At 46.0% G+C, this 14,584-nt stretch overlaps 1 protein-coding gene across 2 annotated transcripts in view; it reads left to right on the top strand.

Annotated features, from left to right (window-relative positions):
* The first annotated feature begins 8,739 nt into the window (after positions 1 to 8,739).
* Positions 8,740 to 14,584, top strand: part of WWOX (WW domain containing oxidoreductase) — a 929,603-nt gene continuing 923,758 nt past the window's right edge. The window contains exon 1 of one of the 2 annotated variants that reach the window (XM_032389774.1): positions 8,740 to 9,173. In XM_032389774.1, the coding sequence (XP_032245665.1) occupies positions 9,067 to 9,173 (107 nt within the window). In that variant the 5' untranslated portion in view covers positions 8,740 to 9,066. The remainder of the gene's footprint in view (positions 9,174 to 14,584) is intronic. The other variant, XM_032389775.1, reaches the window with a different exon arrangement.

Here is a 14,584-nt window from a genome sequence, read left to right as displayed (position 1 = left end):
GGTAACAATGATAATGAGACATAATAATTGTGGTCATTTATTGAGTGTCTGCCCTGGGTTAGCCATTGTACTGGGAATTTTCTATTCATTATACTGTTTAATTGTCTCAAAAATATCATGAGGGCAAATTTCTGATTCAAGACAGTAGATTGAATACATACATTTATAGCCACTTTCTCCCAAAAGCTCATTAAAATGGCAAAAATCTATACTTTTATTTTGTTTTGGTAAGTGAATATTTAAGGACAACTGAAGCAGAGAGTAGATTATAAAAAGAACATTCTGGAATGTGGAAAGCGAAAGAGGCATGTGTGGTTGAACTTCTTGAATTAGTTGAACTTCTTGGATCAAGTGGCAGAACACCCAACTTACTAGTGGTTTAAATACATGCAGTTTATTTCTCTCATATAAATATGGAATTGGGAGTAAAGAGTAGGCCTAAGAGTTCTATAGCATTGCCAGGGACTAGCCTCTTTGTGGCTTTCATCACTACCCCTGGGTGTAAACCTCACCTCATGGTCCAAGAAGGCTGTCTGAGGTCCAGGCATCACACCCATTTTCCAGCTGCCAGGTGCAACAGGCATACACCTCACTTTAAAGACACTTCTGTTTTAGGTTTTTATCAAATGTCTTTCACCCAAGATACCAATATCTATTAGGGATAGATGTTATCCAGTTTCAGTAAGCCATTTTAATATCTATTTTTGTGATTAATCAGAGCCTAGTGAACTGACATGTATTAAACAGATGCTGTACCTGAAATTTATTCAACTTTGGAGTCTGAAACACCAAGTCTTGTGCTAAGCACCTCTTAGGAACGCCGGTTCCAGGAACAGCTGTGGGGATTTCCTGTCCTTAGCCTGGGTATGCTTGTCAGCGTAACGAAGGAGATGGAGACTGGAGGCAGGAAATGAGATGCTGTGTATAAACCTGAGCAGCAGAAGTAGCCTCCCAGACTCCAGTCTCCCTTCAGCCCTTCACCCTTCTGGGGCCCAAGGAGGGCAGCACAGTGGCAAAGAGCAGTAAGGATCCTTTGTTTGAAAATGGGATTTTACAGCCTGCAAGTTTACAACTGTGATTTCTTTTGGAGCCTGTGATGTATACACTGCCAAGGTGAAGAGTCAGAGAAAACTAGGTTCTAGTGTGGCACTGCCACTTCTCTGCTTTGGAAGCCAGCTCTACCTCTCTATGCCTCAATTTCTCCATCTGTAAAGTGGGGGTAAATAGCTATACCTACCTCATCGGGTGGCTGGTAGAATGACATAATTGCTACTAAGTGCTGAGCACAGTGCTTAGAACATAGTATGTGTTTGATTCAGTGGGGACCATTAGCCCCATTAGATGGAAAAACTAATGTTCAGGGACCCCACAATGACTTGTTAATAATTAACAATAGCAATAATCATTGAATGGAAACTTATTATGTGCATGAACTCATGTAATCTTCAACTCACCCCCAAGAGGAAAACATTGACATTACCCCCATTTTCCTGATGGGGAAACTGAGGCCTAATGCAGTTACCCTTGTGTTGAGATATGGAAGAGGGAAAACAGTGGCTGCCAACCCTTTGATGATGAATAAGCTTTGACTAATGTCTCTGTAGGCAAAGGTCTCTGTTGGACTGCATGCTGGATGCTAAGGACTCTGGGATGAGTGGAGCTGGGCAGTGTTTAATCTGATGGTTCTTATAGACATGGAGGAGATAGACATTACCAGACAACTTCAATATTACATACTAAATGCTACATGGAGGGAAATATGTGATTCTACCTATATGAAGACAAAAGGAGGGTGTATTAATTATAGTAGTTACTGCTGCTTAACCAATTACCCTGAACTTAAACCGACAATGAATGTTTATTATCTCACACAGTTTCTGAGGATCAGGATTGCAGGAAGGGCTTAGCAGGATGGTTCTGGCTCAGGGTCTCTCATGCAGTTATATCAAGGTGTCAGTCAAGACTGTAGGCACCTGAAGGTTTGATCACAGCTGGGGACCTGCTTTTAGGATGTTTCGCTCATGGCAAGTAAGGCAATACTGGCTACTAGCAGGAGACCTCAGTTCTTCACCCTCATGTCATTTGGCTGGTGTCCCCAGAGCAAGTGATCCCTGGGAAAGCAAGGAGGAAGACACAATGTCTTTTATGATGAAGGCTCACAAGTCACATTATCCTTTCCATGATATCCTACACAATACGCAGGCAGCCCTCTTTAGTGTGGGAGCTGATTACATGAGAGCGAGAACAGCAGGTGGCAGGAACCACTGAGCCATTTTGGAGGCTGGCTAGCACAGCTGTCAGTTAGCTCTGTTGGGAATTCAGGGAAGACTCTCTGGGAGAGGTCATGCCTGGAATAGCTAAGTTGGGAACAAGGGTTCATAACTTGTGATGGACAGAACTCAAGGAGTCTGTGACCTTGGATGGAGGAAAATTGTTTATGCTAATCACTGCTTTAAAACTATGGTGATTGAGGGGCACCTGGGTGGCTCAGTCATTAAGCGTCTGCCTTCAGCTCGGGTCATGATCCCAGGGTCCTGGGATCGAGCCCCACATCGGGCTCTCTGCTCAGTAGGAAGCCTGCTTCTCCCTCTCCCATTCCCCCTGTTTGTGTTCCCTCTCTCATAATATCTCTCTCTAATAAATAAATAAAATCTTTAAAAAAAAATAAAACTATGGTGATTGATAGACCTGCCAGCAGATCTCTATATTTAATGCAAATTAACGAAGTACAGGTATTATTATATTACAATTTTGTTAATATTTTAATAATTGTATTTCAATATATTTGCCTTTGTGATTTTATGTATTTTATACACTTAAAGACATTATTCTGTGAAAGAACCATAGAGGTCAAACAGGTCTATAATACACAAAGGGTGATGAAGAAGGAGAGTAGGAATCATGTGGTTGAAGGAAGGGAGGGCATTAGAGGCAGAGAACACCAGAGAAAAGGGGCAGGCTTCCGTGTATGTGTATTACTAACAGCCTCAAGTATAAGAAGGGGAAGGAGGTAGATGAGGCTTTGAATGGAAACAGGGACCAGTTCACAAAAGTTCAGGCTGTAGAACTTGCACTTGATACCATAGTGATAGTGAAGGCAGGGGATGGGGAGCCAAGAAAATGTTTGTCTTATTTATTTATTTATTCATGCATTTAGCTAAAAATTATTTTTTGAGACTACATAATCCATGCACAAGGTACAAAATTCAAAGTGTATACCGTGAAAACCTTTCTCTCATTACTAGCTGCTACTACCCTGAAATGCTCTCTACTCTGGAAGCCACCACCAGCTTTATTTTATATCCTCAGGAAATCATTTTCAAGTTAAGGAGTGGCTATTTAGATTTGCATTTTAAGTAGCTGGCTCTGGTCAAGGTGCCCACTGTAGACAGAAGACAGGCTTTATGGAGACGTTGTGGGAGAGGGTGAGAGATGCAATGCTAGGAATGTCAGGGAGAGCATGTTATTTTTTTTTTTTTTCTAAAACGATTTACCACAAGTGTGCTAGAAGATCCCATAAGTGCACATAAGCACAGTTCATTTGGTTGAGCAGTTCAGATTTCCTGTAAGACACAAGGAAGGCGGTACAGCAAGGCAGTTAAGAATACAATACACACTTTAGACCTGAGAGATCTGGGCATTGTCTCTGCTCTGTGGCCAAGTCTGTGCTCTCTTTGCTAATTTGAACTTTAGTTTATCTCTTGTATAGAGTGGGGCTAATGATACCCACCTCTACATGTTTGTCACAATGGTGTATGTGGTAATGCTGGTAAAACTTTCATATAATTATGCCTATGCTTTAAAGTCAGAGCTAGAATCAGAGTTGTGCTTCATGGTTGAATTTCAAAATGCTTAAAGTCCACTTCTAGTCACCAATCATAACAATGATGAAAGCTCACATCTTGTGATACAGTATTTAAGAAGAACAGCTTGCCTTGTGCCTGGCACTGTGCTGAGTGCTTTGGAGTCATTGCCTTTTTTTCTTTGTTTCTTTTCTTTTCTTTATGTCCCCTTCTCCTGGCATATTCACCTGTGCACATCTGGCAGGATCTGGGGTGAATCTTGGGCTCCAGGGCCTGGAATCTTTGGAAGAATTCATTTGCAAGATTGCAACATCTGAGGGCGACATCTTGGAAGCTTTGGCTGCCAAAATAAGACACTCTAAGCAGGTGGTGGAAGACTTTAAACAGAATGGACTCCTCACCACAGTTTTCGGGTGACTAGGGGCAACATGACTGCTTCCCCGGCGGGTCATTCTTCTTGCTGTGGGGCAGAAAGTAGCCAGGAATGAAATTAGGCTGAAATAGAATTTCGATAATGGTGGCAATTTAGCAATTATATAGTAAAACTACATTGAAACTTGAGGCCTTTAAATGTAAATTAAACAAATGAAATTTCCAAATGTGAGGGTCTGATTTGGAGACGTCACTGCAATAGAAATTCGCTCACCAGGGGAGAGCGCCTAGGTGTGGCCTAGAGAAAATGAGCCTTATTACTTAGTCCTGAAGACTTTCATAAGAAAACAAAATCACTCTCTCCTAATGTTTCAGGGAATCAAGTTCCGTCTCTTTAAAGCAGATGTGGCAGGAGGTTAACAATTACTATATCTAGGTCTGTGTGTTGTGGGGGTGGTAAGATGGACATTCAGTGTACTTGTCTCAACTTTTCTCGATGTTTGAAAAATTTCATAATAAAACATGTTGGGAGAAAGGAATAAAGTAGATCACCAGAAATAAATAAAAGTAGAACAGATATAGTATCATAGAAAATAAAAAGACAGTACTTTAAATAAAATATATTTAGCTTTATGAGCAATTCACTTCTTTTACTTTGTTTTTCTCATTTTCTCATGGAGGAGCAGAAACCCCTGGGCACCCCAGTACTGAGGACCCCCTGTTCTGGAAAGATAGCATACAGGGGAACCATGGTAGAGAGAATGAGTTTGGGGCTAGTCCTCTTGTCTGGATTCTAATTCCAGAGCCTGCTGGCTGTTGCTCACGGAGTGACCGCGGACAAGTTACTTAAATTCTGTGTGCCCCAGTTTCTTCATCTGTAAAAACAGGGCTGGTAACCGAATAAGGAAAGTTAAGTGACTTGGTCGCTGTAAGTGACATGAACTGAGTTTGGTTCTAAAGATAATTACAGGAAATCCTACCACTGAAACTCACCCTTGTCTCTGTATACCTGTATGTCTTGGTTCAAACTTCTCTTAAAACCCTCAAATCAGGTGGCGCCTGGGTGGCTCAGTCGTTAAGCGTCTGCCTTTGGCTCGGGTCATGATCCTGGGGTCCTGGGATGGAGCCCCGCATCAGGCTCCCTGCTCAGCCTGCTTCTCCCTCTCCCACTCCCCCTGCTTGTGTTCCCTCTCTCGCTGTGTCTCTCTCTGTCAAATAAATAAACAAAATCTTAAAAAAAAAAACAAAAAATAAAACAAAACCCTCAAACCGTCGTTTTTTGTGTGTCTGTAAGTCTTATCCTAATTGACTGATTTCTGGATGCAAGGGATGTTTCTTTTTTTTTTTTTTCTCAGACACATGGCATAACTTTTTCTTACTCCCTGTGTGTTTGAATGAATAAATGAAATCTGAACACACCTTCCTATGTAAGGCCACATTGACCAGGAAAGCGTTTTCCCTTGGAATCATGTTCAGTATTCTTCCTTACTGGTTACCTCCCAGGAGAAGTTTGTCAGAGGAGCCAGGAGGCCTCCCAAGTCTCATTAGCATATTGCCTTTGGCACCAACACAGGAAGCTTAATTTCCCAAAGAACGGTGACTTCCATTAAAGCAGGTTTGCAGAATTGTTGGGGTGTTTGTGTATGTGAGGGGGAGGGCAATGACCATCATCACAGTAATGATAGGAACTAAAAAAATGTGGGCCTGGGGTGGGGTTGTGTGTGTGGTGTGCCTGGGTGGCTCAGTCGGTTAAGCATCTGCCTGCGGCTCAGGTCATGATCTCAGGGTCCTGGAATCAAGCCCCGCATCAGGCTCCCTGCTCAGCGGAGAGCCTGCTTCTTCCTCTCCCTCTGCCCCTCTCCCCTCCACTCGGGGCCCTGTCCATCGCTTTCTCTCTCTCAAATAAATAAATAAATAAAATCTTAAAAAAGAAAAAAAGAAAGAAATGTGGCCCCGGGGATGTTCCACTAAAGCTTGTGTCCACCGCATAAGTAATGCCAAACTGCTTTTAGCAGCAACTTGTCAATCTATGTTCATCAGTTGTCACTTAACTGCATAAATGGTCACTAAAAGAGAAAAGACAGTTCAAATGTAGAAATCCTTGTCAGGGATTGGTCTTTAGCCTTTCAAATTGTGGGCACATAGGGCCATCTGCTGTGCAGTTGTATAACCACACATTGGATTTTTAAAAATCTCACTACCAATTAATGTGACTTAGTTGGCTTTACAAAAGCAAACCATTCTTTAGGCTTTCTTAGGGGTACATATTGAGGACCTTGGCTTATTCCCAAACTTAAGGCTCCTCAAACCTATTATAATCTATACGCTAAATAAGCTCACCCTCTTATAGATCCTTGGAAGACCAACATCAAAACCATGTGTAAGAGGAATAAAATTAGGTCATCATAACCATTTGGGACCATTATTGGTGTCTGGGCCACTCAGCCAGACTTCTGTCAGCCTATGGGTCTCAACTCTGGAGCGACTAGGAATTGAAGAAACGCGTACCCTCAGACAGTGCTAGAGAATTGGCAATCTGAACCAGCAGGGTTTGAATACCACCTTGTGAATCTCTGGCCAGGAAGGGTCTCTTAAACATCTTAAATACATCCCAGCATTTAATTTATGAGTTAGTAGTTTTCTGGCTTACTGTCAGTGTAGATCAGTGTTCTCAACTGGGGGCACAACTGGCAACAGTCTGGAGACTTGTTGGTTTTACAGCTTGGGGGAGGGGGACACCACTGGCATCTAGCAGGTAGAGGCCAGAGATGCTGCTAAATATCCTACAATGCACAGGACAGGATTCCCCACCCCACCCCCACCCTGCACCGGCAACAAAGAATTATCTGGCCCCAAATGTCAGTAGTGCTGAGGTTGAGAAACCCTGATGTTCATGGCAGGAGAAGCTCTGAGGGAATAGTTTAAGCGGTAGGAAGAGCAGAGGGTTGAACTAGAAGTAGTGAATTTTATCAAGGGGAGCACTTCCAAGTTTTGGGGGAGATACCATATCACTACCTATGGCCTGATGCTGAGTCATAGGGAACAGGTGGCCTGAAAGGCTCTGGTGAGGGCAACCAGAGATAAATCTAAGCAGTAAGTCTTTGAGTGGAGCTAAGATTATAATTGGAAAGACTAAGACTAATCAGTTTGATTCCCCTCCCCATCATTTGGGGTCATTGTGACCTAATCTCTATTTATATTAAAGGAATAAATTGGCTTGGGTAACAGAGACAAGGGGTTAAATTGGAGTGAGCAGAAGAGCAGCATATTAATAAATTAGCTTATTTAAATGTATATGGGTTGGAGAGTGATGTGTTGATAGGTCTGAGATGTGATAGTGGACCTGTTAAAACTAAAATATATTTTCATTAAGTTAGCTTTTGGTTGGGCACCTTCAAAGGAAACAAGTCTCTTCCCTAAAAAGCATGCAGAGCAGAAATCCCAAAGCAATATCAATTTCAGGACTTGAAGACAAAAAGCAACACAGCTCCCTGCCTCCCCATGTCCCCACCTGTTTAAATATGTAATTTAAAAAAAATTTAAAAAATTCAAAGATACGTAATTTTTGAGATGGAGGCTTGTGTTTTTCTGAGACCTAGGCCATGGGAATCCTGGTCAGTAGACTTCCCTGTAGTGCTGAGTTGGGGAGCAAGTTTCAATTGGGGAATGTTCTGGAAAACAACTTCGGCAAGACCAAGTTAAAGATAGGCTTCCAGTTTTTGACACAGGACATTGATAGAATACTTGTAGGTGCTCCAAGAGGATTTGAGAGACTCCACTTTGTAAATTGGGAATTTGTTTTAAACTAGGTTGACTTAAAGAGGGCCAAACCTACGAAATCACATTGATTCATTAATTTATTTCATTCAATAAATTTGCAGGTCTAGGCATTTTACTAAGTGCTTGCGATAGAAAGAAGCATAAGATGTGGTGCTCTGTCAGTTTGGTCAGGAGTACGCAGATAAACAGATAATTTTAGTATAGCAATACGGTCTCAACTGCAGTTAGTTCCCTGCTCTCCTTCCTTCTAACTGTGCCCACCTCTGGGAGGTGTCGGGTCCAGGAAAGAGATAGTCTATGAATTCTTGATCCGGAATTAAGCGGTCTATAAATGTTGATAAATAAAAGCCCTTTATTTATCAACAGGATCATCCTGCGGCTGGGAGCATCTTCTCTCCAAGACGGGGTTGTTAGAAGTTTCGGGATTTTTACATTTTGCATTTTTAACGTTCCCACGTTTTATAACGTTATGGTTACATGCACAACAAAGTGTGTGAGTCAGCCTGGGTGATGGGAAGCTCTGGAAGGTTTCTGAGCAGGAACATCTAGGCTTCATAATGTCCTAAAAGCCGGAGAGGCCAGAGCCCTGAAAACCAGCATCCGCATCCCTCCTTTCAGCTCCGGTGTCCGTTCCCGCTGGGCCTGGCCTACATTTCCCAGGATGCTCATTTGCTGGAGCTCCAGCAGGATTGGTCAGAACAACGCGGAAGTAATTACGGGTCGCTCGGCAACGGGCGGAGTCCTGGACCATGACTGGAGGCCCACGCCCCTTCCCTGAGGCCGGGAGGTGGACGTAGCTCAGCTCCATCTCCAGAGTAACGGAGCGTCCACCGGCTTTTACTTCCAGCCGAGCGGCAGTGCGATCTCTCCCGAGCTTTCACCGCCGTTCTTCCCAGGCCCCGCCCCTTTTACGCCGGCAGCAGCGAAACGCGGGAGACCTGATTCTAGCTACCGAGTCGTCTGAGCGGCTCGGGGCGGCGCAGTGCGCAGACGCGAGCGTTTGGGTCTCGCCGCGCGCGGCGCTCGGTTGAAGCGGGACTGAGTTCCTGGGCGCGGAGACCTGGCAGCGGGCGACCGAGAGAGTGGGTGACTGAGCGCCTTCCCTGCCGTTATGGCAGCCCTGCGCTACGCTGGCCTGGACGACACGGACAGCGAGGACGAGCTGCCCCCGGGCTGGGAGCAGAGAACCACCAAGGACGGCTGGGTTTACTATGCCAAGTAAGGGGCCGCAGCGGGGGCCTCCGGGCCTGGGACGCACCTGGAGGGGGCCGCACCTGGAACCCTGACGGCCTCACGTGCCCGGGACCCTGCGCTGCCTGGAATGCCACCTGCGCGCGGAGGGGCTCGGGCCGGCGCTCCAGCTTGGCGAGGCCGCGCGAAGTGGAGGCGATAGTTAAGGAGCTTCCTCAGGGAGGCTCCCACGGTCCCGAGTTGGGGTCGGCTGCCTTTCTGGGCCCTGGGTCCAGCGGGGGTCACCTGGCAGCGCCCAGACGCGCCCTCTGCTGCTCAGGAGGCGGCGCTGCACGGTGCCATGGTGGCCAGCAGGCCTTTACTTCCTCATCCAAAAAAAAATCAGGAAAAAAAAAGGCCAGTGCCCAGCTCCCTCCTTGTGGGTCTGGAGCGGGGACCTAGGAGAATGTATTTTTAAATAAGTGTCCTAATATAGTTATGTATATATACATTTGTATATAATATAGAACTCCAATAGTTTCTGGCAAAGTTTTGGAAACCCTGGCAGACTCTGTCTCCCTTCCCTTACTGTGCGACTTTGGGCCATTGCAAGAACTCTCAGTCACCGATTTTTCACCTGTAAAATGGGTTGACGGAATCTTAATTCAAGCACTGTACATTAAACACTTAGCACAGATCTAATAAGTACTCTGCGCCATAACAGCTTTTCCTGCTCTCTCTGCAGCTGTGACAGCACCGCCTAAGCCTCATTAGAATCACCTGTCGATGGTCCTAAATACAGGTTTCAGAGACCCTTATGCAGCAGACACCCGGCGTAGGGAATCTGTATTTTATAAGCTTTCCCTGTAAGGCAGGTTATCATTTGGCTTTGTGAAACGTGGTTGTAAATTAGTGATTTTCAACATCTGGAGAACTTAGACAATAGCTTTTCCTTGGTTCCTCCTCCAGAGATTCTCATTTAACTGGTTTGGGTCCTCCCCACCTTCATTGGTATGTTGCAAAATCTCCCCAGGAGATTCTTATCTAGCCAGGGTTGTGAGCCACTGCTGTCTTGGGTTGCTTGGTAGAAACAAAACCAGGGGGAAAAAAAAAGAAAAAAGAAAGACAGACCTTGGTGAGTTTAATTCATTCAAGACACATTGGGGTTTTATCACATGCCAGGCTCTTTGCTGGGCAGTGGTTATACTGAGATAAATAAGACCCACTTGTCACCCAGTCTTGTATGGCAGAGTGACACAAGGCTAGTTCAGTGCAGTGTGTGGATAGTGAGCAGTAGCCTGCTAACGTGAGGCGTGTGTGGGCACCTCGGGTGCTTGGGGAGAGTCAGCACCTGAGCTGGGCCTCAGCACAAGTAGAGGTGGGCATGTTCAGGGTCAGGAGGGCAGCCCAGGCTGAGGAGACAGAGTGGAGGCCTCTATATGGCCCATGTGCTGGTGCAGGGACGGGAAGATTGAGGCAGCAGAGGAAGACCCCAGTGTATGGAGGCCCTTCTGTGCCTCATGGAAGAGCTGGGGCTCCATCGTCAGGACCCGGGGGTCCACTGAAGGCTTGGAGCCAGGGAGTACCATCGGATTTATGTCTTTCGAAAGGTGGTTTCTGGCTCTGGAGAATGGTAGGGGCAAGTCTAGCAGTAGGGAGCTGTTAGGCTCTTGTCAGGCTCTAGGCAGCTTCTGAGCACACACTCCCTGTTACCTCTGCCTGGAGATCTATGTGCCTGGAGAGCTATGTGAAGGGCTGTGTCATCCCCCAGAGCTGAACTTAAATGCCACTGCCCAGGAGACCTTCCTCTTATCCCTGACCCCTACACCCTCTTCCCAGCATCTCGTTATCTGAGTCATGGCACTTGGCCTTTTCTGTAGTCATCTTAGCCATACTCTCCTTGTTTGTGCTCTGTCTTCCTCCCCCAGATTGTAAGCTTCATGAGGGCAGGGACCTTTTCTTGTTACCCTCTGAATCCCCTGTGCTTAGCACCTGGGAGACATAAGTCCGTGTGGGATGAATGAATTAATTCCTCCAGTGAAGGGTTCCTCGGGCCTCCCTGAGCAGGTGGCATACTGGGCCCTGGAATGCAAAGGTGCACAGGACTGCCATCCTGGCTGTAAGAGCCCTCCTCGGCCTCCTGCTTTGTGTGGGGCTTACCTTCGTTCTGGCCATTTAGCCTAGGCTCCTTGGCTTCCTTTCAAGTTTGCCTGGAGCCTGATGTTACCCTGTCTCTTCCCCTTGTGTCCTACCTTATGTTGGGTGGCCTTTCCCATCTGCTTCCTTCCTCGATGGCGTCCAGTGTCCGGGCTCTTCTTTCACTAAATAAGATCTGCACACCCAGTCAGCTCCTCCGAGTGCTTCCAGGGGATTCAGTGGTGCATATATGGTCCCTGAAAAGGCTCTCCTGCCTCCCCAGTGTTGGGTCTCAAACTGGCCTGTCTGGGTCTCTTGTTTACACTGAATGTAGTGACAGGTTTTGGCTGGGCCCAGCTGGGGGTCCCTCCCTCTAGTCCCCCTGGCCCTCGGTGCTTTAGCTCTCCAGGTGGAAGGATGCCTCTGACCAATCCTAACCCTAATTCCCTGCAGTCCCCCTTGATCTCTCCTGACCTGCAAGCATCCTGGTCTTTCTTTTCTCTTAACTCTGGAAGGGTCACTTGTCCTCTCTTGGGGTTTGGGAAACTGTTAATGGGCTAAAAGAAGTCTGCCCTCTGAGTAGTTCCTGTTTTCCAGTGGTCTTCCTCTCAACCACAGCAAAGCCACCCCCAAGGACAGAGGCTGTAGCCCCCAATGAGACCTCCCTCCCCGACTCATGCCTTTGCCCCTCTCCTGTTGTGTGGCTTCTTTTGGCCCCTTGTGCTTTCCCATGTGTCCCGTGGTGCACTCACAGACCTCAGGAGGACACATGTCCTATGGCTCCAGGGCCCCCCAGGCTGGGCTTTCAGGGAGAGAACCGTCCTGCCACTGAGAGCAGACCTGGCTCCAGAGAGAGCTGGTGGGTCTTTCTCCCCTCTTTGGCACGGTCCAGCGCAGCCCTTCTGCCCAAGCCAGGAGGTGGGGATGGAAGGACAAGGTCTCAGTGCCTGGGCCTGTCGCTGCAGTCACCTGGGCCTTCCTGGGCCCTCCACCCCCAGCTGCTTTCCTTCTGAAGCCCTGGGGTCTTGGCAGCCAGAGGGCCAGCCGGCCTTGCCTGGTCGGGAGATGGTTCCCTGGTCCATGGGGCCGGCCCTCCTCACAGTCAGATCTCTGTCTCCAAGTTGACTTCAAAAACAAATTTCTAGAACAGCATACTTGAAAGTGATATCCATGTAATGTGGTATGAATTTAATTTTGATCCTTTTGGTTTAAGTTAAGATCCCTGTTAATTATCTCTTTAAATGACAAAAAGCTTATTGAAGAAGAAAAAATAGAAGAGGGCTTCTGTTTAAAGGAGAGGAAGATAACACTTTGGGGACATATGTCGTGATTTTCTGTTCATTAAGTCATTTTAGGTTACAATTAAGAACACTTTCTAATTACGTTTTATATGTAAGTATTTATTTAAATTAATGCTTCTGTACGAAAGGCATAGTTCTTAGTTCTTCACACATGTTAACTCATTGGGTCCTCACTAGCCCCAAGGAGCAGATGCTTCTATTATCCCCATTTTACAGATGGGGAAACTGAGGCACAGGGCGGTCAAACACCTCTTTAAGGGCACATAGCTGGTGAGTGGGAGAGCTGGAACTCATGAGCATTTGGACTCTGAAATCCTCACGGCCAAATTATGTTCTTTTCTCTTGTGTCAGGCCTGGGGTTCTCCCCCAGGGACACTGTGTCCTTCAGGGGACAGTTGGAGATGTCTGGAGACACTTTCTGTTGCCACAACTATGGTATATTGGCATCTGGTAGGTAGAGATGGGGGATGCAGCTAATCGTCCTTCAGTGCACAGGACAGCCCCCACAGCAGAGAATGATCTGGCTTAAATGTCAGGACTGCCAGTGGTAAGAAACCTTGACTTAGGCATTTTCTGTCAAAGTAAAAAACATGGGGGTGACAATGTTCATCTTGTTTTTTTTTAAAATGTCTCTCAGGATGGAAAAAAAAATGTTCTCAGTGAGTTTTCCAACTCCTTTGGAAAGCATTTATTCACGCTGCCCGTTTACATTTGGGCGACTCCTCGGGCCAGGCACAGGGCTGGGTGTCTGAGGGTTCAGCTGGACGCTGGTCTGCTGTGGGGGTCAGCGTTCCACTCACAGGGGCGCTTCATGGATTCTTGAGGGCAGGTCTTTTTGGAGCTTGGCTCAAAGCTCATTTGATGCCTGCCTGTGGGTTGCAAACTACTTTTAACGCCAGGCAGAGGAAAATGTAAAATCACATCTGTAAAATTTTCTTGAAGAAGCATGAGGAGGAAAGCAAAGCAAAGAGCAGGAATGGTGTAGGTCTTTGCCAGCGTCTGGTTTGCTCGCTGTTCCCTTCAGTTTGCAAGGAGAAGCAGGGGTTGTGTCCCCGAGGAGCAGCTTGTCCTTACCAGGGACTCAGGCTCTCCCTTTCTGCGAGCAGGATTTCATGGTGGTCGATGTACAAGTAGACATTGGTCCGGGCTGCTGATACCCTGCCTTCGTACAGGGACTTCATTGTTCGCCAATCACTGTCACAAGTAGGGTGTCACTTACCTTTCCAACAGCTCTGTGAGGTGGGTGTGGGGCCAGGGAGACTGGCTGACTGATTACAGGTATTCGGGAGCCCAAGTCTTTGGCCTCCTGAATCCAGTGTCCACAGAGCTGCTGCACCCACCACTGAGAGTTTGCAAAAACAGGCCTGAAGCCCACAGTTCCCCAAAAAACCTTGTTTGCCTCGTGTAAAATTTTACAGCAGATTCATGCTCTCTATATATGTTCTCTTTAAAGTAATTGGTAGGGAGGTCATATTCAGATTTTATCATCTAGATATCAGTGATTATTATTTTGTACTTTGGCATGAGTATGTGAACTTTTAGGAAATTCAGCCTCCCCTGGGAATGCCTCCTGCAACATCCAGCTGCTTCTCTGATGAAGTAATTTTGTTTTTCTTGATATTTTATCACCTGTTGACGGTACCACTAGTCTGTTATTGGCTCACGATTTTAATTGTAACTTTGTGTGCTGTTAGATAAAATGCTAAATTTTCCACAGAAATAGGACGAGTTTATATATTTGATTTGTTTATAATAGGTAGCACTTTTGAGGGCTTTTTATATGTCATGTACTGTGTTCAGTCCTTGATATACCTTATCCTCATAGCATTTCCTTGAGATCAGTTCTAGGATCATTTCCATTTTGCAGATAGGTAAATTGAGGCACCAAAGTTGAGTAACTTGGCTAGGTTGCAGTTAGGTGACCTTTGGGGCTTTCTAACTGCATTCTTAAATACCTCTTGGGAGCAGTTAGGAGTCGGTGCTTAAAACACTTCAAAGTTTTATCTGTGGAAAGAATAAATA

This window comes from Phoca vitulina, unplaced genomic scaffold, assembly GCF_004348235.1.
Source record: "Phoca vitulina isolate PV1807 unplaced genomic scaffold, GSC_HSeal_1.0 scaffold56, whole genome shotgun sequence".
NCBI classification, from domain to species: domain Eukaryota; kingdom Metazoa; phylum Chordata; class Mammalia; order Carnivora; family Phocidae; genus Phoca; species Phoca vitulina.
The sequence above is the reverse complement of the archived record's forward strand: the minus strand, read 5'-3'. Positions and strand labels throughout refer to the sequence as shown.